The sequence below is a fragment of the Canis aureus genome, chromosome 16 (genome assembly GCF_053574225.1).
Source record: "Canis aureus isolate CA01 chromosome 16, VMU_Caureus_v.1.0, whole genome shotgun sequence".
Lineage (NCBI taxonomy): Eukaryota > Metazoa > Chordata > Mammalia > Carnivora > Canidae > Canis > Canis aureus.
The window spans coordinates 24,811,801-24,837,287 of NC_135626.1; the positions used below are offsets into that span (position 1 = coordinate 24,811,801).

General features: G+C 53.5%; 1 protein-coding gene and 1 non-coding gene across 4 annotated transcripts; one reads left to right on the forward strand and one right to left on the reverse strand.

Moving 5' to 3' along the window:
• The first annotated feature begins 3,479 nt into the window (after positions 1–3,479).
• On the forward strand, positions 3,480–12,497 carry CA4 (carbonic anhydrase 4). Of its 3 annotated transcripts, none has more exons than XM_077852319.1 (8): positions 3,480–3,720; positions 8,473–8,526; positions 9,332–9,487; positions 10,180–10,325; positions 10,442–10,540; positions 10,807–10,870; positions 11,016–11,182; positions 11,680–11,917. In XM_077852319.1, the coding sequence occupies exons 1-8, from the start codon at positions 3,495–3,497 to the stop codon at positions 11,749–11,751; spliced, it is 984 nt and encodes a 327-aa protein (XP_077708445.1). In that variant the 5' UTR covers positions 3,480–3,494; the 3' UTR covers positions 11,752–11,917. The 3 variants fall into 3 exon arrangements, with proteins under 3 accessions (XP_077708445.1, XP_077708446.1, XP_077708447.1); XM_077852320.1 differs by lacking the exons at positions 3,480–3,720; positions 11,680–11,917 and adding exons at positions 3,962–4,112; positions 12,184–12,497; XM_077852321.1 differs by lacking the exons at positions 3,480–3,720; positions 11,680–11,917 and adding exons at positions 6,149–6,381; positions 12,184–12,497.
• On the reverse strand, positions 8,866–8,938 carry TRNAK-CUU (transfer RNA lysine (anticodon CUU)). Its single transcript has one exon. It is a non-coding gene; the product is annotated as a tRNA-Lys (tRNA).
• Positions 12,498–25,487: the final 12,990 nt, after the last annotated feature.

Consider the following 25,487-nt stretch of genomic DNA (forward strand, 5'->3'; position numbering starts at 1 on the left):
CTCTTGCTATCTACCCTCTTATTAAAGGGAAATAATCAGTCCAAAGTTCTAACCTCAATAAACAAGTCCTATCCATTTGAGGCCAAATACCTCTCCAACCCCATCTCTCAACACTCTCACCTCTCACTTGGAGATTATTCACCCCATTCTAGGCCTCTTCTCATTCTGTTCCCTCTGGCTGGATTTCCCTTCCCTTTTCAGGTAACGTCTACTTGTCTTCCAGTACTCAGCTTGGATCTAATCTCCTCCGACAAGCCTTCTCCAATGCCCCCCACCCCGCCCACACCACTGGCTGGGGTGGTGCCTACCACTCCTCAGGGCTCCTATAATATCAAGGGTGTAAGCCATTTTTGTCTTTAATGGCTAGTAACCACAGCTGAGGTTTATTGAGCACTCGGCAAATGCCTAGACCTCTACCAGGCCATTTACCCAGCACTGCATAGTTGGATGCTAACCATACCACGTGAGGGAGGTGCTGTCTTTATCCCCATTTTCCTGATCAGGATGTTGAGCCTGAGGGAGGTAAAGGGTGAATGGTAGGTTTGGGATGTGAAACCAGAGCAGTGTTGCTCCAAGGCTGGTTCTGAGCTTCGGCCTTATACTCTGTCTGCCCAACTTGCTCCCTGAATGTAGGCGTGGTGGTTCTCTGCTTAGGGACATGTGCTTAGCCTTCCTCTGACCTGTGAATACCAGGAATGCAGGATCTTGCTCCCTGTGCTCCTACCTCGTGCAGGTCAGAGTCCCAGCAAGGGCTGAATCCGACCGAATCTCACAATCTCACCTTCTTGTGTCCATGCAGTTGGGGGCGCCCCTTGCCTTGCTCCTCAGCCTTCTTCACCCCTCCTTAGAAGGTCTTGGGAGTCCAGAATAGCCCTTTCAGGGCCTAGCCCAGTATCCCCTCCCACCTGAGGCCACATCCACACCTGCCCTGGGTCAGGTTTAATCCAGGTAAAGGGACCTCCATTTGGAGGTCATGGGGACATGTGCTAATGTGCCAGCCTGGGCCAGCCTACCTCAGGCATGGCTCACAGAATTGTCACAAAAATCTTGGAGGAAGAGAGCGGTATGATTTTCACTTTATAGATGGTGGGAAACCAGGCTCAGCTGACCTCACAGAGCACGTGGCTGGAGCCAGAAGTGATCCCAGGGTCATCTGTCCTCAAAGCTCCAAAGCTTTCCCGCTGCCTCCATCTGGCTGCAGATGGGGCCATGCAAGTGGACACCCCCAGAGGACGAGAATCGTGATTCATTTCTGCGGCCATGGGCCAGTGGCTGCACCCAGGAACCGACAGGCATGTTGTGAAAGTCTGGGTTGGGCTGACCCTGTCTCACTGCTGATTCCTAAACTGTTTATTGGCAGAGGTCAGTAGGGTAGGGATGACCATCCCCACTTTATAGATGAGGAAGTTGCAATCAGAGAGGTGTAGGAAAGTTGCCCAAGGCCATCCCTGAGTCTGGGGAAGAGCAGGGACTTGAATGCAGGACACTTGGGAAGCCTGGGCAGAATAAGAGGAAGGAGCCTGCACCAGGCTGGGGCCGGTGGGCCCGGGCTGGCAGCTTTATGGGCCTGTAAGTCACTGAGATGTGTCAGGGCCCATCCCTGCTCTAACAATCCCTGCTTGAATGAAGGCTTTGTCTCCTCCAGGGGAGCAGGGCCATGGGCCTAGTAGGTGACAGGTGACTAGTTTATGGCAGACTAGGACAGGGGTCTAGACTGGGAGATAAAGCTGGGAATGTTAACATTAGAAGTGGGGAGCCTCCTGCCCTGCTGTGTAGCCTTGGAGAGATGACATGCAGAGCAGTGGCCACACCCTGACCACTCCCCATTGCCAACATACACCCCCCCCCCCCCCCCGTGGTGCCCCTGATTAAGGCACATTCATGAGGATGTGCCCAACCTTAAGCTCCTCCCATGCACACCCCATGCCTCAGAGAAGACACCACACCAGGGCTTGGCTTTCCCCCATCTTGCTGGCCCCAGCATACCAGGGGGGCATACCCACAGGTGTGGAGCAGGATTACCTAAGGGGCAGCTCCCTCTCCCACATTCTTCTCCCTCTAGGAGGCCCCAAGGGGATGGACTTTGATGGGTGGCCCCTTAACCCCACCAAAGTTTTTCAATCTCTCCTACCAGTCAGGGGGCTGGCCTAGGGTCACATGGATCCCCTGAAGTAGACTTCATTCCCAGGAATAGGATTCCTCCCCACTCCATTCCTCAGTCCTGAAACATAGATTTTTATAGCCCTATGGATATAAATCCACTCCCCAGAAAAGGCCCTAGGGTGTGGAATCCCTCCCCTGACTGCCATAGTCTTGGCTGCTGATTAAATTCAAAAGCAGCGTAGACAATAGAGTCCTAAGCCCAATGTGGACGCCCCCTCCCCTCTCTGTAGGATCAAAGCTGCTCCTTGAGGCTGTGATCCTGGGCCAGGACGTGGAGTGGGGAGTGGTGGCAGTTAGAATCAGGACTCTAACCAAGGAGGAAGCCCCTTTGCCTGGAGAGTTCTAGGGGAGGCAATCCCTCTTCAGAGGTCCCTAGCCTAGGTTCAAAGGCCGGTGGGAGCAGAGGGGTTGGCAGCGGATGGGGAAGCGACAAGACCAGAAAACAGGGGCTTCCTGTTGATGAAGGGGGCCCAGGCCCACTGCCTGGTTCCCTCTCCCTCTTCCCTACCCAAGTCTGAGCTTTCCAAACCCCCACGGAAGCCCCTACCCGTTGTGGGACACACAGTACCTAGACCCATAAAAGAGTCAACAGGCACTGCAGCAGGGGGGCCAGACCCAGGAGACAAGAGTACTCCTCCTGAGACAAGAGGCATCTTCCCCTCTAGAGCAGCCCTCAGCCTCATTTACCCAAATGCTAAGGCTTCTTTCAAGGAAACTTTCCTTTTCCCTGGACCCCTCTGAAGATCCTGGCAGATGAGAGAACTAGGAGTCCATTCAGACCCCTGTCTCTCTCTTTTTTAAAGATTTTATTTACTTATTTGAGAGAGAGCAGGCGAGAGAGAGCATGAGTAGGGGAAGGAGTAGAGGGAGAGAGAGAAGCAGACTCCCCACCGAGCCATCAGCCCCATGAGAGACTCCATCCCAGGGTCTTGGGATCACGGCCTGAGCGGAATGCAGATTACGCTTAACCGCTTAACCGACTGAGCCACCCAGGTGCCCCAGTCCCCTGTCTCTTCTCTTCCCATCTCATCTCAGGGGTCTGGGAGCCTCGGCAGGAAACAGCCCCTTCCCTCTGACCCCCTAAGCTTCTCTCTCACTGGAATCTGTTTCTCGATTCTCCCCTCACCGGCCCCCTCCCTGCTCTGGCCATCGCCTAAATGCTCACGCAGCAATTCAGAGGCGCCTTCACTCTGTGTTGGAAGAAGGGTCTTTGGTCTGCTTAGAAATTAGGTCTGGAGCGGCCCGGGAGGACACAGAAAAGAGAGGCGACCCGGAGAATCAGCGGCCACTGCCTCAGCAAGAAAAGCAAGCCCTCTTCCCCGGGACACCCGATGCCACCAACCCCAGCGCAGCCGCCTCCGCTGCACCATCCTCGGGAGGCTGCGTCCCCCGCGCCCCCCAACCAAGGCCATTCCCAGGCCCCGCGGACCGCTCCCCGGCCAGAGGCCTGCGCAGGGGTCCGGGCCGAAATGATCAAAGGCAGGAATCCGGGCACCCCCTCCTGTGTTGATCGGATAGCTCGCAAGGTCGGCACCTCGTTCCCAAACCAGACACCAGGTGTGAGATGGGGCGGGCGGCGACCGGAGGGAGGGCGCTGCCTCTGAGCCGAGCGGAGCGGAGCTGGCCGCGGGGGGGGCACGAGGCACGAGGTGGCCCGCGGGGGCGGGGGGGTGCGCCAGGAGGGGAGCGGAGGATTTCAGCGCAGGGACAGGACGCGCCGGGAGGGGAGGTTCCGCCAGGGGGAGGAGCCGCTCCCCGCGCCCCGCTGTCGGGGCTCCCTCCCGTCGTCGCAGCTCCGCTATAAAACCCGGGGCCGGCATGACCGCGGCACCCCCGAAGGCCGCCTCGGCGCGCGACCCCCGGCTCCGCGGCGCCTCTGCTCCTGCGCGGGATGCGGCTGCTGCCCGCGCTCCTGGCCCTCGCCGCCGCCCGGCCCTCCGCCTGCGCAGGTGAACGCGGGGGCCCCCGGCCGGCGCCCCCGCCCCCGCCCCCGCCCCCGCCCCAGGGCTGCGGGGCCTCGGCGGACGCGGCGGGCGCGGACAGCGGCCACGTGCGGCGGCGGGGCGCGGGGTGCACTCGCGGGGGGCGCGGGGTGCACTCGCGGGGGGCGCGGGCCGTCGCTCCCCCGGCCGCCTCGACGCCCGCCGCTCTGCTCGCCCTCCTGGCTCCTGGCGTTGCACGCGCCCTTGGTCCTCGGCCTGGCCCGGGGTCGCTGTCCGCCCTGCGCGGGCTCAGCGCCCACTGGCTGCCCCCCCGCCCAGAGCCCGCGCAACAGCCTGGGTGCCGAGGGGCCCTGGCGTTCCCGCTTCTCGCCCTGGGTCCCTTGTCTCCCGAGGCTGCCGCCCCCTGCCGCTCCCCAGCCCCCCAGCACTGTCCGGGGAGCCCGCGGGCTGGGGACCCTAGGACACCCGACGCCCCGGCCGAGCCGGTCTTTCCGGCCAGGGTGATTTTCGTTTAAAGATTAATGATGTGCTCGAGCTCTTAATTATTCGCCTGGGTGGGAGGTGGCAGGAGTTGTGCGTTAATATTTGATAAGGAGCTGAAAGCACCTCCAACCCCACGGCTGGGCACAGGGATCCGGGAGGCATCTTCTTTGTGACCCCGCGGGGGACCAGCTCCTTTGCAGGAAGCCCCCATCTGCCAGTCCCTCAGCTCAGCTACCCCTCCGATGGTCCCCTTTGGGGTCCACCTAGCCAAACTTCCTCTCCCGATGCTAGATGCTTCTCTCTTGGAGTCGTGGGGTGAGGGGTGAGGAGTGAGGGTGCCCTTAGCAGCAGAGAAGGAGAGAGTGTGCACTTTGCAGGGAAGATTCAGCTGGGGGGCAGTGTGTGTGTGTGTGTGTGTGTGTGTTAGAGGGATGAGGGGAATCTTGCAGAAACTACTGGCTTCTTCCTAGGAGAGGAGGGAAGAGGACAGATAGGATGTGATAAATTTTGTATGTAAAGTTTGAGTTTGAAACCTACTTAAGCAGCTGGGTTTGGTAGAAAGAGAAAAGAGAAACACTTTGCAATTAATTCAGTTGCTTTGTAGCTGTGTGGCCCTGGGTAAGTCGCTTAACTTCAGTTTTCTCACGATAGATAGTAATTCTGACTTCACGTGTTTCAAGGATTCAGATAAGAATAAGATAGTGGGTGTAAGTGCTTAGTGCGATACCTGTGTGGCACATGGCAGACGCCCCATACATGAAGGTTGTCATGGCTCTACCACTGGCCTGGGGCCAGGCAGCCAGGGATCAATCTCAGCTGCCCCCTCATACAAGCTGTGCTCTCCTTAAGTGCTGGGGCTTTTGGACTGGAAACTGTCTTGGGATCTTGGGACCCGTCTTCCACCCATTTCATCCCCTGGGACACTTGAGAGTGACCAGGATACACATCAAACAACCGAGAGCATCTGCCGCCGTAGATGAAGAAGGAGGGGAGAGGATCATAGGCTTCTTCAGGGCTCCAGAACCCTAGCCAGGAGTTACTGAGACTTTGCCAGGACATGCTTGGGTTTTGCTGAGCTGGTTTCCAGGATTCCTCCTTCTCCAGAGAGTGAGAGGGTAGAGTGAGCAAGGTCCATCAGAGAGAACTTCTTCAATCACCTCTAAAGAAAGGGGACGGGTGGTACACAGGTCGAGAGTGGGGGACAGTGGCCGGGTGATTGGTGATGGTTATCAGGTCTAGTACTGCACGCCTGGTTAGACCTGGAGCTTGGAGCCCAGATCTGGGTGTGGGGAGCTTCCTTCTTCCCAGGCGCCCTTGAGATGGATTGAGGTCTCTAACCTCGGCCTGTGGACATAGACCTGACCCTTGGCCTCATCAACATTGTGTTTTCCTGGTTCTTGGCTCCAGAAGAGGGTAGTTACAAGAGCATTCAGCCGCACAGGTCAAAAGTCTCCATGATTAAGACAGTGGATCAGAGGTCACCATTACAAAACCAGGAGCTGTACCCAGAGTCAGGGAAGAGCACATTCCTAAGGATGGCTCAGCCTAAACCAGATGGGCCCTGGGGGAGGCTGAGAGGAGGCTATGTCCTTCAGGTCTCTGGCTCAGACAATGCTCCCGGGGAATAGCTTCCTTTTGGGCATCCAGTCAACCTCAGAGGCCCCTCCTGCCTTCAGGACTGATGAGAGGGGAAGACACAGGTGAATTATAACGAGGAGCCTTTTGCATTTTGCACATTGCAAAATGACCTCCATCCATCCATTGGCTCTTCGGACACTGACCAAAGTCCCAGGTTGGTGGCGGTTCATTCTGCCTGAGGTAGAATGGAGGGCTCGGGAAAGTTAATGAACTCTGCTGTACAGATTAAGCCAGAGCCAGGACTGAGTCAGGTGAACAGGCTCCAACTTGAGAGCCAGGACCACCTGCAGAGAAGGGCCTGGGTGGGAAGTGGCCACGGCCCCTTGCTGAGTTTGACCTACATGGGTGTTCCCTAGATTCAGCAGTTCCCCACATTCAGCCCTGTCCAGGGCAGGGGATGGACTGTCATGGGGTCCATGGGGAAGGCTCTGACCCAGAGCTGGGAGACTCACAGCCCTGGCTGGCTCCGAGGGGCCTGGAGCCAGACGGTGCCCATTTTCTATAGATGCTCACTCTCCTGGCCTGGAACCCCTGCTTCCCTCCCCTACTGAGAACCCCACCTCTTCCTGGCTCCCTCTCCACCCAGGCCTCATACCAGAGACCCCAAAGGATGTGGGGTGGATGGAGCCAGCCCTGCAAGAAGGGGGTGGATGTGCTCATAGGCCTCAGCTCAGGCTGAGTGGGAAGCTATGCTTTTCTTAGGAATTTTATCATCCCTGAGTTCTTTCCAGCTCACTTCATTTCTCTTCTGTCTGCCCAGCCTGAGCCTTGGCCATCTGTGCACTTATCTGAGGCCAGAGGGAAGGAGGCCAGGGAAAGGAAGTACTCATTAGGGACTTTACTAAGCTCTAGGCTCCCTGGAATACTCTGTAGTCTGTCATTTAATTCTCCCACAGCCCAGAGAGGTAGATGCTGTTAGCTCCATTTGACAGATGAGAAAACTGAGGCTCAGAGAGCTTAGGTGACTTGTTTGTCCACCCTACTGCTGCATGCTTTTTTTTTTTTTTTTTTAACCAATAGACTATAATTATAGAGCAGTTTTAGGTTTACAGAAAAACTGAGCAGAAAGCTTCCAAGGCCCCCTGCCCTGGCAGTTTCCCCTGTTAGTAACATCTTGCACTTAGTGTAATATGTTTGCAGTGCAGTCTCTTTTCAAAGATGCTGGTTCTACTGAGAAGGAGGGGAGAGGATCATAGGCTTCAGGGCTCCAGAACCCTAGCCAGGAGTTACTGAGACTTTGCTAGGACATACTTGGGTTTTGCTGAGCTGGTTTCCAGGATTCCTCTTTCTCCAGAGAGTGAGAGGGTAGAGTGAGCAAGGTCCATCAGAGAGAACTTCTTCAATCACCTCTAAAGAAAGGGGACGGGTGGTACGCAGGTCGAGAGTGGGGGACAGTGGCCGGGTGATTGGTGATGGTTATCAGGTCTAGTACTGCACGCCTGGTTAGACCTGGAGCTTGGAGCCCAGATCTGGGTGTGGGGAGCTTCCTCCTTCTACTGTGGTTCTACTGAGGTGAACCAGAGCTGAGATTAGAACCCGAATCTGGCCACCTACCAGGATTGTGGGGTGTTGGGACCGGGCCGGGAAAAGGTCCTGACTGCCTTCCCTGGTGGGCTGTGAGAGCCTAGCCCAGAATGGGTCTTAATCACACCAGAGCGTGTGTTCCAGGGAGGGGCTAGTCTAATCTCCTCCGTCATCCCGGATCAACTCTGGGAAGGCAGCCAGGCTGAACTTGGCTCTGTTGTCCCAGGAGGAGAGACTGGGCCTAATCCTCATCCTGTCCTCTTGCCAGAACCTCCCTTCCAGGTTTGGGGTGGGAGATACAAGGGAGGAGGAGGAGGCTGAGAGCAGCTGGAGGAGAATATCAAGGCCAACTCCTGGGGTAGAGCTGAGGCCTCAGATGGCCTCCCAAGACCCTTCAAGAGTGGCTGTTTTGCCTGAGGAACAGTGTCCTGGGCACGATGATCAGTTGGTTAGCAATGGGTCAGGACACCTGGGGCCTGGCTTCTACCACTCTGCCCCCATCCCTGTATTTTCTTAAGTCTCCTTCCTTTGGGCGTTCCTTCCTAGACTCCAGGAATGTTCCATCCCAACCCAAGGAGATCTCTGGCTTCCGAGGATATTCTTAGCCTCTGACCCACTGTGTGCAGAGTGTTGCTTATGTGCACACAGCTCAAGTCGATTCCTAGAGACATGTGTGCAGAAATACACTGATGCAGGCCTCCTATCCTTCTCTCTCTTCCAGAGTCACACTGGTGCTATGAGATTCAAGCCAAGGCCTCCAACTATGCTTGCTCAGGTAAGTACAGCAAGTCTTGGGGACAGGCTTTTCTGCCTGGTGGAGACTGCCCCGGTCAAAATGAAAGCCCGGGGAAGGTGGGAAGGATGAGGGTAATGATGCCTCTCCACCTGACAGATATCAGTCCTTCAAACACACACACACACACACACACACACACACACACACACAGAGTCCAGAGTCCTGGGGCTCAGGGGACAGGGAAGGTACAGTGACCCAAGTCTTCCCTGGCATCTCCTGTCATTGTCACTAAGAGGAGAAGTCTTCTATCAAACAAATCAGCAATAGCATCAGATACAGAGACACATTGTATTCTTTTTTTTTTTTAAGTAGGCTTCCTGCCCAGCATGGGGCTTGAACTCATGACCTTGAGATCAAGAGTCACATGCTCCACCAATTGAGCCAGCCAGGCACCCCACATTTTGCTTCTGTAACAAAATGGAGCCTTAGTCCTCTTCCAGTGATACCTCTTCTTTCGGGTGGACCTGGGAAGTGGTTCTTTGCATTTTGTTTTCAAACTTGGATCAGTTTCCCTACTGTCTGCTGTCCTCCTGCCTCTGCTGTGTTTCAGTGACTACACAGTGCTGCCCCATTCCCAAGTCCCGACAGACTGTGTTCTTCTCCAGAGGCTACTTCCTGGCCTCCGGCTCTCAGATAACGCTTCCTGTTAGTCAGCGTGACTTTCCTGAGGCCCCCTTCCTGGGTCTCCACTCCACAGCTTCCAAGCGCTCTTCCATTCCCCCTCCTCCAACTTGAGGAGGTGCCCTCTGGCCTGACTCTCAGTGGACCCTTCCTCCCCGCTCAGGGCCCAGCCAGTGGGGTGAAGACTGCCAGAAGAGCCGCCAGTCCCCCATCAACATTGACACTACAGAGGCACAGGTAGACTCAAACCTGGGACCCTTCTCCTTCTCTGGCTATGACAAGAAGCAACAGTGGAGAGTCCAAAACAATGGGCATTCAGGTGGGTCTCGGGCAGGTAGGATGGGGGTCCTGGGACCCCTGAGTTCTGGAGGACTAAGATGTGTGGGCTCCTCCAGGGAGCATCTTTGCTGAGGAGGGGCCGCACAGCCCAGTGGTGGGAGAGTAGGGGGAAGCAGGACAGGCCTGGGGAACACGTCACAGTATTTTCAGTACTTCCATCAGACCAGGAGGGGCAGCATTCCACGAAGAGGGAACAGCAGGGCCAAGGCACAGAGGCATGAAGCTCAGGGTGCTCAGAAAATTGTGTGTGGCACCGTGTGCATGGCAGGCAGAGAGTGGAACCAGGAGGGGCCAGTCAGCCCAGGAGCAGGTGACCCAGGACCAAGGAGTTTGGACATTCCCTTGAGAAGGCCGGGGCATCAGGGAGGGGGCTTGGAGCAGGGGAGGGACCGGGCTGAGTGGCGTGTTAAGCACAGTAGGGGGTGTGCAGAGAGAGAGAGAGAGAGAGAGAGAGAGAGAGGCAGGCAGTGGGGGGTATCTTTGCAGGGTCAGCGACAGGTCTGGGCTGTACCACCTGTCCAATCCCATCCTGTCCCTGCAGGCCCAAGACTGTAGCCTGTGAGGGGTAGGAGGCAGGATGGAAGGTTCTCCGTGGGTGGGACTGGGAGGGGGGTGCTGGGCGAGGCTAGGGGAGGCAGGCGCGAGGACTCTGACCCCGCATGTGCCCTCCAGTAATGGTGTTGCTGGATCAAGAGGCCTCCATCGCTGGAGGGGGACTGAGTACCCAGTACCGGGCCTTGCAGCTGCATCTGCACTGGTCGGAGGAGATGGACGGGGGCTCCGAGCACACCATCAATGGGAATCGCTTTGCCATGGAGGTAAGGGCCCTTTTCCGAGTCCGTGCATGCCTGGGCTCTGGGTGGACCTGCCCTGGGCAAGAAGGGTGCTCCAGCCCACTCATGGGTCCTCTCTCCATTGCTCTCACCCCCACTAGATGCACATAGTACACGAGAAAGAGAAGCGGCCATTGGAGAATGAGAAGGAGGCCCAGGATTCCAAAGATGAGATTGCAGTGCTGGCCTTCCTGGTGGAGGTGCGACCCCCATTCCCCGGGGTCTGAGAGGCTGCTTCTTAGGATCCAGAGATCTGGGATTCCGGCAAGGCAGGAGGGGGCTGGGGGACCCCGACTTCCCCTGTTTCTCAGCGACTTGTATCCACCTAGGTGGGGAGCCCAGAGCCTCTCAGGGCCTTAGTCCTAGAAGCTGCCTGCCCTCCCCACCCCAGACCAGAAGAATGGACCGGTGGTCACCACTGGCTCTCCACAAGTCCCTCTCAAGGCCTTCTTCCCTTCTCTTCCAGGCTGGATCCGAAAATGATGGCTTCCAGCCTCTGGTGGACACACTGTCTTCTGTCCCCAGACCCAGTGAGTGGCTGGAGGGGTGGGGAGGGGAGGAGACTTCTTCCTATTGAAGAAGGGCCGGGGTGGGGTGATGTGGTGGCCTGGGCTCTCGGGATCCCCCGCTTCCCCCACCAATTGAGGGTATTCTCTGTACCTATCCCTGCTGCAGAGATGAACACCACAATGAAAGAGAGCATCAGCCTGTTTGACCTCCTCCCCAAGAAGGAGAAATTGAGGCATTACTACCGCTACCTGGGCTCACTTACTACTCCAGGCTGCCAGGAGAAGGTTGTCTGGACCGTGTTCCAGGAGCGCATTAAGCTCCACAGGGATCAGGTACATATGGCCCAGCCAGGGATGCAGCCTCCCAATGCCTGGTTTCCCAGAAACCATCCCTCTGGATCCTCACAGAGGCCCCCTGGGCTGGGGTGGTGATGGGGCACCCCAGGGAGCTGAGATCCTGTTGGTTGAATCCATAGACACCCCCTGAAGCAGACAAACAAGGAAGGCCTTGCCTAGCCCATCTCTGGTTTGAGAGTAGAAAGGGAGGCTGTGGCAGGAGCAGTCAGAAAAGGCTTCCATGCCGCCCCCTGCAAGTAGGCGGGAGTTGTCCAGCTGAGGGCAGGGAGTTGGTGTCCTGGGAGGGAGGGGTTGACAAGGGGTAGGATCTGGGGCTGGCCGAGAGCAGCTCAGAGAGGGTCAGTGTAGCCACAATAGGAAAGCAGTGCATTCACCCAACAGTGGTACTCAAGTCCTTATAAGTACGCGGCTCCAGGGATATAGCTGTGAACCCAAGGGCCCGGATCCCTGCTCTGGTGATACTTTCATTGCAGACCAGTGGCTCTCAAAGAGTGGTCCCTGGACCAATGGCATCAACATCATCTGGGAACTTGCTAGACATTTGAATTCTCAGACCTCACCCCAGTCCTACTGAATCAGAAACTCCGGGGGTGGGGCCTGGCAATGTGGGTCCAACAAGCCTCCCCACCCCAGCCATGACGCTATTACACTCAAGTCTGAGAACCTCTGTTCTGTAGTAAAAGCAATAATAAACAGTGACCAGTTATCAGATTATGGGCCCTCAAAACTGTAGAGCTGTGTGTCCACCTGGCTAAGGGAAGCTAGGGGGAACTAAACCCCCACCAGCACCAGCACTCTACATCCTTTATTCTTTTCATCTGTACAAAAACCTGAGAGCTAGGGATTCTGAACCCTTTTACTAATGAGGGCTCAGAGAGGCAAGGGGACTGGTCTAGGGTCACATAGCAGGAAGCACAGCTCTGCTTGCCGCCCCCCCCGCCCCCCCCGCTTCCTGCTGAGCCCCTTCCCTCCCACAGATCCTCGCATTCTCCAAGAAGCTGTACTATGATGTGGATCAGAAACTGAGCATGACAGATAACATCAGGCCTTTGCAGCGCCAGGGCCAGCGCGTCGTGTTCAAGTCTCAGGCCCCAGGACAGCTGCTGCCCTTGCCTTTGCCCACCCTGCTGGTCCCCATGCTCACCTGCCTGATGGCTGGCTTCCTCCAATGATAGCTCCCTTCTGGACACTTGACCTCTGCTCTCAGCCTGTAGAAGCCTGGGGCCTCCATTCCTCAGGCTTCCTACCTTGGATTTTGATGATGATTAAATGGATATATTTTTGGAGAAAACTTTCTCAGGTCTATTTTTAGTTTCCATGACTATCCCTGTCCTGTTCCCCTCAACTCACTGCCATTCCAGGGTAAGGGTCTTAAGTCTTGGAGATTTCTTCTGGGCAGGGACCACCAGGCACGCTCTCCTACCTTTGTGGACTCCCTGTCTATATATCCCCCTGGGGGGATGCAAAGCCAGCTCTGAGTTCCAACACAGAGAAAGGGAGAGAAGTTCCAATCCAGCCTCTTCATTGTATAATGGAGGAGGCTGAAGCTCAGAAAGGAGAGCAGGCTAGGTGGAGACCACACAGTGGGGCTCTGGCAGAGGTGCTCAACTGCCCCCCCCCCCCCACCCAGCTCAGCACTTTCCCTCCATGCTGGGGCTGTGTGTGAGTGCAGCCTAGGCAAGGTAGGTGCCAGGAGGTTCAGGTTCATTTATTTGCCCAAATATTTATTTATTTATTCGTAAGAGACACACACAGAGAGAGGCAAAGACACAGGCAGAGGGAGAAGCAGGCTCCATGCCTGGAGCCCGATATGGGACTCGATCCCGGGTCTCCAGGATCACCCCCCAGGCTGCAGGCGGCGCTAAACCGCTGAGCCACCGGGGCTGCCCCAAATATTTCTTGAGCTTCTATGTTCTAGGCACTGGGGATGTGGCAGAGAAGACAAAGAATGCCAGCCCCCCTGGAGTCCCCAGGCTAGCTGGAGTCACTATAAATAAAATATATACATTGTGCAATGTATGAGAAGGCAGTAGGAGCTTATGGAGAAGGACAAATCAGAAAGGGAAGGGGGTTAGGGAAGGTGTCCGTGGGGAGGGGGCATAGGGAAGACTTGAAGGAGGTCAGGGAGGGAGGCCATCTGGAAGCCAGCAGAAGGGTGCCAGTCAGAGGAACAGCAGGGAGGCCAGTAGGACTGGAGTGAGGGAAGGAAAAGCCCTAGAGGAGAGTTGAGAGGAAGAGGAAGGGAGGAGGTAAGGGGAAAAGGGAGAGGTCAGGTGTGTGGGGGCAGAGAGGGCTTGCAGTAGGACATTGTAAGGACGCTGGTTTTGAATGTGAGAGAGCTGGGAGCCCCCAGAGGCTAGTGCAGAGGGACCTGATGTGCTGCTGCAGGGGTGAGGAGTGAGGAGGTGGTACAGTGATGGCGGAGCTAGCTGATGGGTCACAAAGAGTCCATCCAAGGGTCTTTAGATTCTTTGTGAGGCCAGGAGTAGGCAGGTATGGAGAGGAGGGTCCAGAAAACTGGGGGAGAAGGAAATGAAGGCCCCACGGACAGGTCCCAAGCCACTCAACCAGGGGTCAAGAGACCCCAGGCTCTGGGACCTCATCAGCCAGGGCAAGGCTGGACTTTGGAGCATGAGCACGGGAAGGAGGAAGAGAATGGGCCTGGCTGGGTGAAGAGGGGTCCCTGGGGGGTAGGGCTAAGCCCTCTCTAGCACAAGTTCACACCATGCGGAGGTGTGAACTTGTGCATGGGAAGATGTGGATCCAGCTCAGGGCACTCAAGGGTCCCATTACCGGGTGCTAGAAGCCCCCTCAGCCCCACCCCTGCAAGCTGTCCATCTCTGGAGGGGAGCTGGTTGGTGGAGGTGACCTCTAAGCTTTCTGCTGCCCTGACACTCTAACCACCACCAGCTCAGCCTGGGGAGAGGGAGAAGCCTCCCCTCCCTTTTCCCCTTTCGTGACCAAGAATAAGCACCTTCCTCCCTTCGAAGGTGACCACATAGCCGTGGGGGGTGGTATTACTGTCACCATGGCAACAGCAGGCAGCCTGTGTCAGCAGGGGGTGTGTGGACATCAAACCTGTTCTCTTTGGTTCCTGGTGCAGCCTGTGGGGGATCTGAGATTTAAGCTGTGCCCTCCCCCTTCCTCTCAAGGCTCAGGGTTCTCAGAAATCCAAGCAGTCCCCCTCCCCGATGAGTACCCCCCCACAATAGCTCTCAAGGCAGCATTCAGTGAATAACAGGGTAGCACAACCAGGAAGTCCCAGCTCTCTCCAAGGGACGAAAGGAGACCAGGGGGAAGACACTTGACCCTCCCTTGTTCCCCTGACGCCACAATAATAAACCTGGCCAGTGAGTGCCAGAAAGGCATAGCTTGTTGGGGTTCCAGGGCAGAAACCTCTTCCCTGAGCTGGACCCGCCCTCCCTCATGCTTAAGGCTGAGTCAGTGCTGTCAGCTCGTGATTCACAGCAAGCTCATTCCTGGCCAATCACTGCAGGAGCCGTTCCTGGAATTGGCCCCCACACCCTGGAGTTGAGGCTGACAGGCAATCCCTCTTGGGGGTATGTGTGTTCTTGAGAGCCTCCTCTCCTGAGTAAATCCAATCCTCCATGCGCCCGCCCCCCACCCTGGGTAGACCCCTGTCTAGAGAAGGTGCTCCGTCTTTAGAGACCCAGTCTGGCTCCTGACACAACTCTGCCAGAGATGATAAGGGGCTACCAGCATCCCCCTTATTCAGAAAGAGGACCCAGCCTCCCCTCCCCTCAGCTCTCCTTTCATTTCATTGGGCACGCACCATGTACACACATGCATACACACGCTTCATTCGCTGCAGCTGGCCAGGTCTGGGGAAGGCTCAGTGCCTGGTGGTCTGGGTCACCATTTGACTTCTCCGAGGTTACTGGCTCCCAGCACAGACCATGATACGCATTTGTCAAATGCCTGCTGAGTGCCAGACATGGGCCTCACTACAGTCCTGTAAGGGTGGTGGTATTTCTCTGTTGCACAGATGAGATGCTGAGGCACAGAAAGGGGTTAGAGTGATGTGGGAAACAAAGGCAGAAGAAAAATCCTTAAATGTCCTTACTATGCACAGCCCACTGACAAGTCCTTGAAAGAGTGACAGAGTGACATTCCTCTAGGGACTCAACAGCCTTGATGTTGACACTTTGCTAAGGGCAAAAGGCCATCTTAGCCTGACCCTTCAGGATCCCGGGGTCTTCTTTAAACATATAGAAATTCCTTTGGAATCTCCCTTTATCTCTACCCCGCTACCCCCAACAAGATTTTATGTTAGGAATCATCCTTCAAACACAGGCCCACTAATATACATCTGAAGGATCTCATGACTGAGGGTTTACTGAACAGTAGTAAATGACCTTTGCCAACAATAGCTAGCCTGCTCAGGGTCCGAGAAACCTTCTCTCCAGAATACCTTGGAGGTTTGTTCTGTCCCTAACCACCTCCCAACTTGAAAGTATATAGGCACCACCCCTCACAACCCCAGTGCAGCTCTTTCTGCCCACAGGTCCTGTCCCTGTGCTTTAATAAGGCCACCTTGTTGCACCAAAGACGTCTCAAGAATTCTTTCTCAGCCATCGGCTTCGAACCCTAATGTCTTTCCTACATCAAGGGGGACCTGTCAGAATCTGGGGTCACTTCTCTGTACCTCCTTGGCTCCCGTTGCCACTTTTGACCCATAGTAGTTCCCAAGGATGGACACCTTTGGATCAGGGGTTAGGGTGGGGTCAGTAGCACCCTGTCCCACCCTGTCTCTGCTGGTTGCTCTGTATCCCTGATGGCCCATCTCTCTGGCTTCTCTCTGGCCCCCTGTTTAGATTTGGCATCTGGGTGGAAGCCAGGAGCTTAAAATACTCTCCATGTGTTTAGATGATTCTTGGAAAATAAACTTCCCCATCTTGGCTCTCAGTTTGAACACTTGCTGGCCCTGTTTCCTGTGGCTCTGATCTGACATTGCCCAGGTTGTTGAGACAGGTGGGATGGAAGGGTGGGGAGAGCAGAAGGGTCCATAGGGCCCCAGAGTCATGAGTAGTGGCGAGGTGTGCAAGTGTGCACAGGTATGTGACAAGGCCGCTATGACACCAAACTCTAGGGGGTGCCTATGCAGAGACCACATTATGAATAGTGCCCCCCATGTGGTATTACCCTGAAGCTCTGGGCTTCCGTGTGGGAAGAGGCAAGGAAGCTGGTGGCCTGGCAGGCATGGGGACAAGTCCTCCATGCTCTGGGCCTGTTTATCCATCTACAAAATGGGTTAAGCTTAACCTTTCCATCTAACTGGGCCTGGCTGTCTTCAGGCTCCTGCTGGTGACCTTGAAAGGAAGGCCTAGCCTATCTCTGTGGGTGGGGCGCTGCTCCTGCACCTCCAATTACACATCTAGCAGCTCTGTTTGTTTATCTGAGTAGGGACAAAGGCATTATCTCCTCTAGGGACTAAGGACATGTCCCTGGGCCCAGGCAGGCCCGGGGAGGGGCTTCCTTTGGGGGAGAGCTACAGGACAGGCGAAGTCACAAGCCAGTTCCTTCCTCTGAGCCCTAGCCCCAGCTGAGAATGGACACGTGGAAGGCTCTTCACATTCCAAGTGTCGGCTGCTAAAGGCCTGGGAGGATAGGCAGAGGGCCAGAGGACAGGGCAGGGATGATGGTACATTTTGATCTTTCAACAAGATTTAGTCTTTCAACAAACACTATTATTTCCTCTGTGCCAGGGACTGAGGATTCAGGTAGAAAAAACCCAGTCTGTGCTCTTCCTCTGGGACTCCTGACCAAAGGGCATGCACATATGACAGTGCTATTAGGTCTATAGAATATGCTCATAGAACATGGACCCCAGAGCCACACAAACCTAGGTTGGTTGCTGTGAAAAGCCTTTGATAACTTCATTTACCTTCCTGAGCCTCTGTTTTCCTCATCTGTGAAATGGGAATGATGATGATATTTACTTCATAAGGTCACCTAAAGATGAAACAAGAAGCCTGGCTGAGAGGATTTATTCGATATTTTGTAGTTATCATTATGATTCTTTTTATTAGAGAGAGCATTGAAGTTTGAGTAGGACCTACAGATGGAGAGAAATTGGCTGCTTCCAGGGATGGGGACAGGAAAGAGTGGGTGGGAGTCACAATTCTAAGAAGTGATGCCTGGATTTGCCTCTGCAATGAGGAGCAGATGTGAGGTGTGGTGGCAGTCCTGCTCCTATGCAAGGGAGAAACCACAGACCCTTTGAGGGGCCTGCTTCTCTACTCACACACCAGGACATCCCCCCAGCACTCCACTCCACCCATACACAGGCTGTCCCAGCCTGACTTTTGCCCAGAGTTAAATAAGGTCACCCAGAACAACAGGACGAGTCAAGGGGACCAACCAAGGCCCAGCCTGCTCTGCAGCCCTCACATCCCTTCCTTACTGGGTGGGGGGTCTGGCTTAGACTTGGGCTGAGTGTCCCCAGGACCTCTGCCACATTCCTGCTGTGCGATCCATTTCACTGTCCTCCAGTCCTTCCTTAGTAGCAGGATTACCAGGTGTGTCCTCTAATGTGTCCCTTTCTGTATCACTGGCTGTCCCTGGCCCTCTGTCCTGTCTCATTTGCTGCAGGCTTTCCCCAGCATATGATCTGCATCCACCTAGGATTGCCTGATAAATCTGAATTTCAGATAAAGAACACTTTTTAAAAAAAAAATGATTTCATTCATTTATTTGAGAGAGAGTGAGCTAGCAAGAGAGCACACACAAGGGGAGGGGTAGAGGGAGAAGCAGAACCCCCATGGAGCAGGGAGCTGGATGTGGGGCTTGATCCCAGGACCCTGAGATCATGCCCTGAGCCAAAGGCATACGCTTAACTAACTGAGCCACCCACGTGCCCTAAATAATACCTTTTAAAGTATACCTCTCAAACTGCATAGGGCAGACTTAATACTAAATCATTATCTGTTTATCTGCAGCTGAAATTGAACTGTGTATCTTGAATTGTATTTACCACATCTGATGATCTTATCCCACCTCAGGGAAACAGGCCGAGAGGGAAGAGTGGGCAAAGAAAGGGGTCAGAGACTGAGCCAGCCACCAGTTCCTCGTTGTCCATCTCCCTCTCTCTCCTGCTGGCCACACCTTCCAGGAACTGACAGCACACTGGTTGAGGGGATTTCCCCCTGCCTAGTATCGGGTTCCCTGTTGGAAGGGCAACTGGGTACACTTTGGAGCAGGCCTTTCTGCCAGTGGACTTCCTCCCCACAGTTTTCCAAAGACTTGGGAGAGGTCAGTTCCAAGGAAATTGCAGAAAAAAAGGCAGAAGAAAAATTCTTAAATGTCCTTACTACTCACAGCCCACTGACAAATACTTGAAACAGGCAGAGTGACATTCCTCTAGGGACTCAACTGCCTTGGATGTTGACACTTTGCTAAGGGCAAAAAGCCATCTTAGCCCAACCCTTTAGGATCTGGTGAGTCTACTTTAAACATACAGAAATTCCTTTGGAAATTCCCTTTATCTCTAACCCCCTACCCCAAAATATATGTTAGGAATCATCCTCCAAACATAGGCCCACTAATGTATATCTGAAGGAAGCTCATGACTGAGTTTACTGACCTTTAAATGACCTTTCCCCAACAATAGCTAGCTCGCTCAGGGTCCTAGAAAGCTTCCAGAATATCTTGGAGGTTTGTTCTGTCCCTAACCGCCTCCCAACTTGCAAGTGTATAAGCACCACCCCTCACAACTCCAGTGCAGCTCTTTCTGCCCACAGGTCCTGTCCCCGTGCCTTAATAAGGCCACCTTGTTGCACCAAAGACGTCTCAAGAATTCTTTCTTGGCCGTCGTTGGCTTTGAACCCTAACACCTTTCCTACATCAGCAATCTCATTCCTCCTCCTTGGGTCTCTGCTTGACTCCTGCCTCCCTGAGCTGCAGCGTTAAGGCCCCTTCCTGCAGCTCAGCTCCCACTCATCAGGCCAGCCACCTCTTGCGGGAGGGCGGGCTCAGGGAGTATCTGGCTGCAGCCTCCAGGTGGGGTCAGAAGGGGCCTGGTGCCAGGGTTTTATTTATAAACCCAGGAGACTCAAGAGGTGCAGAACCCTGTGGGAGTTGGAGTGTTCATTCCCTTCATAGCCTGGAGTACAGGAAGAGCAGGACCCCGACACCAGCAGGCACTTGGGTTCCCTCAGTCCAACTGACACCTTTATTTCGATTCCTTTCACCTTGTAAGCACCCTGATCTGTTTCACTACCTCTGGCTGTCATTATCCACACGCACTACTTCGCTGAATCTTGACAGTAATCTAGAACAAAAGCTCCCACTGGCATAGCCTCTTTGGGACAGCAGTGATTTTCTTTCTTTTTTTTTTTTTTTTTTTAAGATTTTATTTACTTATTCATAGAGACAGAGAGAGAGAGAGAGAGAGAGAGAGAGAGGCAGAGACACAGGCAGAGGGAGAAGCAGGCTCCATGCAGGGAGCCCGACGTGGGACTTGATCCTAGGTCTCCAGGATCACACCTCAGGCTGCAGGCGGCGCTAAACCGCTGCGCCACGGGGGCTGCCCAGGGACAGCAGTGATTTTCATCTGTTCCATTTATTCCTTGTGGCGGACTGTCCTGCCCAGCTCAGAGCCTGAGGAAGGCCTGCTCCAGCTGTGAATGCCCATGGAGTGCTGATGCCTTCAGCCATTGGCCGCTCCAGGGGAAGGAAGCCCTTCATTGGAGATCACGCTTCTTTCTGCAGCAGCCAATGACTGTGATCAGTGTGCGGGTAGAGTTAGCCCAGTTTGGGATGACTCCAAGGGATCATTCCAGCTTTCAGTCTCTTGGTGGGGCCAGGCAAGGTGACCACTGGGCCTGTGGGACGTTTCCATCTCTTCCTCGTCTCAGCCTAACCCTGCTTTACTCTCTTTACAAGTGTTGGTCCTAGAGACTCTTCTTAATAAACATCTTGTGCACTGAACTCTGTAGCTTCCTGGGGAAGCCAACCTGCAGGGCTGTGGCGCATTGGTGCCCAGATAGCCTAGAGCACATAGTAGGCTTTCAATCAGTCCTGGACTGGAAGAACCCTGGGACAGGCATTGCTAGTCCTCACTCTACATAAATAACACCACACTAATAGCAGCTAGTATTTATTCAGGCAAAACTATGCAACATGCTTTATAGCTCACTTAATCCTTAAAACAAGTTTCTGAAATGTGGATTTCTATTTTCCCCATTTTCACAGGAGGGAATGAAATGCTAGGGACCCATGACTGGCGAGTGGTATAGCGGTAGTGGGACTTGGATCCATACAGTCTGGTACTCAAGCCCACCCTTGGATCATGGCTGTGCTCTGCCATCATTCTGAAGGAAACCGAGGCTTAGATAAAGGGACTGCCCCTGCCCCCGGTGAGCGGAGCGGCTAGCAGACCCACAACCCCTGCAGTCTGTGCTGCTCCGCTTGAACTAAGTGCTGCTGACCTGGAAGCACTTCCAGGGAAGCTTGCATTTAGAAGTCACCTAGCCAGCAGGAGACACGCTGTTCCCTAGTTCTAGAACACTCTCCCCTGCCCCTCCCTCCCTGTGTTCGTCTCATGAGCTTTATGCACCAGCCAAAACTCAGCTTAAAAGTGACTGCTCTGTGAAGGCCTCCTCCCCAACCAAGACCCCCTTGAAGGAAGACTGGAGGATTGCCTCTGAGCCATCAGAGTATGGAAGTGCCACGCCTTGGCTGACCACGCAGAGGGGGGCAGGCAGCAGATGTTTGCAGGATGAATGAATTTAAAAAAATGATAGCAAAACACTGAATTAGCAGGCATCATTCCAGGGCTAGAACTAAATATTTACCTTGCCCACGGGGCAATCCTGAGAGATAAGCCAGGTTTTCTAAGCTCTATTTATGCCGACTTTCCTTCTGTGACTGACACAATCAACCTGGTTTTGTTACAGTTTGAACAGCTGTTTCCACATGTAGGGCCTGGGCGTAGGAGATACTTGATCCTGGGCTTTCACTGTTCCACAACCTCATGCGTCCTCCTCAGGGAATCTGTTTCCTAATCCTTGGTCCGAGGTGATTGGGCTCCTCCATTCTGTGGGCCTGGAGTGGCCCCAGTCTCCAGAGGGCTGTGGGTTAAATTGGGGCTTCTCTCTAGTGTAAGTTGTGGGTTTGTGCGCAGTCACGGAGTTAACAGCTACATCAGGAGCTGCTTGGAGTATGTAGGAGACACTTCTTAAGGGAAAGGGATTGGGTATGACATGCTGGGCTCAAGTAAAGAGTCATAGGGTAGGAGGGACCTGGAGTTCATTTATTAGTCGGCCTTTGGGATTCACACTGGGGTCTGTTAGAAAGAAAACTTCAGGCCCAATATGGAGTCACTTATGTTAAAACTCCAATGTCAGCATACCTAACCTAACTGTAGTTTCAGCTCTCCCAGGACTGTAACCTTTAACCAGTCAGCCTGGAATTTCCTGGTCTGCACTAGGAAATGTACTGATAGACCCTTTCTGTTCCCCTTAGAAGGGTGACCTTGCCTAAAACAATGCATTCTTTGCTAATAATTTCCTTTTTTCTATTCTCTTTCTGCCTTTGAAACCTTTTCTTTCCTGCAGCTCAATGGAGCTCTCCTCCACTTACTAGATAGGATCTGCCTGATTCATGAATCAATCAATTAATAAAGCCAATGAGATCTTGAGAACTTACTTGGTTGAATCCTTGTCATTCAACAGGTCATAAAAGTAATGGACGTGGCCTAAGATGGTAGAGCGATCTCATCTAAACACTAAACACTGCTTGTGGGGGGCAGGCAGCTCTGATTTGGGGACAGTGGCATTAAGGCCCAGTGAACAACTCTGACCCTGGTGTCCACTTTGTGAACGGACATTTGGGGAAGGCAGTGGTGGGATTGCATGAAGGGATCAGAGATGGGATATTCCTGCTCAGGGGACACATGATAGCTGAAAGGATTAGTGGAGGACATATTTGAGATGCCTTCAGGGGCTGCCTTCAATATGTACAGGGAGAGTGGGACTTTGTGGGGTAAGAGGAAGAGGTAGTGAAACCTGTGTCATCACATTGAGTGGGCCATTCCCAGAGCTTGGGGCTGCCGTGGCCAGGCCAGCACAATGGACACGCAAGCTGATTCATGAAACGCTGCTGTGTGGCCTGGTGATAATTCACATTCAGGGAGTGAGCCTGTGCTCTAGGTGAGAAGAGGGTTTCCGCAACAAACATCAATGCAAACAGGTAACAGAGGTCATGTTTGATCCAAGCCTCTGCCAGGCGCTGTGCTCATGCTGCCACCCTCAGCCCTCTCTTCCTTCCTCTGCTCTTTTTCCATTTCTCTCTTCCTCACTATTTTTTTTTGACAGAGACAGGTTTCCCTCGCTATCCAAAAGTAGAACCTTCCTGGGGCACCTGCGTGTCTCAGTTGGGTAAGCATCTGACTCTTGGTTTTATTTTTTTATTTTTATTTTTTTAAAGATTTCATTTATTTATTCAAGAGAGACACAGAGAAAGAGGCAGAGACACAGGCAGAGGGAGAAGCAGGCTCCATGCTGGGAACCCCACATGGGACTTGATCCCAGGTCTCTAGGATCAGGCCTTGGGCTGAAGGCAGTGCTAAACCGCTGAGGCACCCTGGCTGCCCTGACTCTTGGTTTTAGCTCAGGTCATGATCTCAGAGTCAGGAGACAGCCCCGCATTTCAGCTCTAGCTCTGCGCTCAGTGGGGAGTCGGCTTGGGTTCTCTCTCCCCTCTTCTGCCTCTCCCTCCTCTCTAAAAACAAACAACAAAAAACACAAAACCAAAAGCAGATAATTCCTGTGAAAACTTCTTTAACTAAAGTGGTGTAAAGTGAAGAGTACTCCTCACCTTCTGAAAGTTCATGTTACACTACTTAGCCTTCACAAATGACCTACGGTAGTACAGTAGTAGCTTTTTTTCATAAAAGTGAAAATCCTCTTTGGATTTTCTCTGGTTATTGAAAACAGGTACCAATAATGTAGGTCTTCTGAAAAAGTAAAGTGGCATAACTCCAACTCCTGGAAAGTGGGGGATAATACATACCTACCTCAGTTTTGGATTGAGATCTAGCATTTCTATTATCATTGAAGAGGACAGAAAATCAAAGTTGGGCTCTAAACCCGAAGGGGGCGGGGAGACCATGGGCTGCCTCTTTGGGGCTCAGCACAGCCAGGACTGAATGGAAGGCAGTTGAGGAGTCTGCCTGCTGTGTGATGGGCCTGCCATGGTAGCCGCATAAGCATGTGGTATTTGGTTTAGCGCCTAGGCTTACGGGTGCAAACACCTGGGTAGAAACGGTTTGGCTCAATTGTTCTCCCTCCCTTCCCGGGAAAAGGCCAGGAAGGAAAAGGCCTCAGCTTAGGGGAGGAGGCATTGTCCTCAGTGGGTTAAGCATCATCAGGTAGCCCGGTCTGGCAGGGGGCCAGTGGGGAGCACAAGAATCCCATGGCTGCTATGGCTGGTGGCTGTCTTCCCAAGGAACAGCTCATGCAATCCTTGTCTTTCCTATCCTGCCTCTGGAGCCATCACATCCCTGATAAGATATTTTCGGACACTTCAAAGTCCAGTTGGGAGCCACAGGCCTTGACCTGACCCAGAGTCCTTTCTTTCTCCCTCCCTAGTCCCACTTCCCCTCCTACACCCTCCTTCCTCCCTCTGTCCAGCTCCTAAAGTTCCCGGGCCATCAGAAGTGGAGAGAACAAACCTAGGATGTCAGTCTCAGACAAGAGTCACTTCATGGCTGTTTGCTCCCAAGCATTTTTTTAATCTTCCAGGAACAAGGGGAGGAGGCTGTTTTCAGGACATCTACTTCCCCTCCTTATGTAACAATAATACTTCACATTTGCATAAGTGTTATCAGTTGTAAAAGGGTTTCACATTCACTTTTTTTTTTTCCCCAAAGTTTATTTACTTAAGTAATCTCTACATCCAGTATGGGGCTTGAACTCACAATCCCGAGATCAAGAGTCGGGTGCTCTTCTGAATTTGCCAGGCACTCTATCACATTCACTTTTTTTTTGTTTTAAAGATTTTTAAAATTTATTCACGAGAGACACAAAGAGAGAGAGAGAGAGAGAGAGAGGCAGAGACACAGGCCGAGGGAGAAGCAGGCTCCATGCAGGGAGCCCGATGTGGGACTCAATCCCTCAATCCCTCAATCCCTCAATCCTGGGTCTCCAGGATCATGCCCTGGGCTGAAGGCAGCACTAAACCAAGTCACTGGGGCTGCCCCAACTTTTTTTTTTTTTTTTTTTTTTTAAGATTTTGTTTATTTGAGAAAGAGTGAGAAGCAGAGATCACAGAGGGAGAGAGAGAGGACGAGGGAGAGGGAAAAGCAGATTCACCACCGAGTAGATGTGGGTGGTGATGTGGGGCCCAATACCAGGACCTGATGTGGGGCCCAATACCAGGACCCCAAGATCGTGGCGTGACCCAAGCCGAAGGCAGACGCCTAACCGATTGAGCCACCCAGGCACCTCCTCACATTCACTGTCTTCTTCAGTGCTTATCACAACAATATAAGGTAGTTGGGGTCATGGTGACCCTCATCCCTTGTCATCAACCCTTGTCAAAGAAGCCCACTGGGAGGGGGGATCCTGGAGAGTTGGGTTGGTGTGCATGCGGAGATGTGAGGAGAGTGGTGTGCCTGGAGAGGACACGATAGCTCCACACCCTTTTCTGCATACATTGCCCTATGCATCTAGCTGTTCTAAGCTGTACATTTTTGTAGTAAGTCAGTAATCTAGTGGTGGGAGGCGGGGAAGAAGGCCACGGGGGCTCAAAGTTGCTTGACCATCTTGCCAAAGGTTGCTAAGTGGGAGATTATAGACTCCAGTTTAGGCAGAAGTGAGATGGTATAGAAACAGATTAACTTGGGTTTGAATCCAGCTCAGAAACATTCCACCTGTTTGACACTTTGGACAAGAAACTTAATTTTATTGAGTCTTAGTTTCCTCATCCGTAAGAAGGGATGATAATGCCTCCCTCAGAGCCATGGTGAGCACTGAATAAGGAATGAGATGTGCATAGCCCGGGATCTGGTAAATAGATGTCCACTACATGTCTAAGTGTCCCTCCCAACTGTCCTTCTGGTTCCAAGGGCAGGACTATCTTCCTTTATGCCACACGGTAGGTGTTCAATTAACATTTGTTGTATGAGCAATAATCCCTACTCCAACTGTCCCAAAGCGAGAGGATATTTACAGTTCCAAGCCACAGGGAACTCTGCAAACAAGGAGTGGCAGCTGTAAATTTCTCCAGCTGGCACAATGGAAGGTCATAGGCTCTGGGG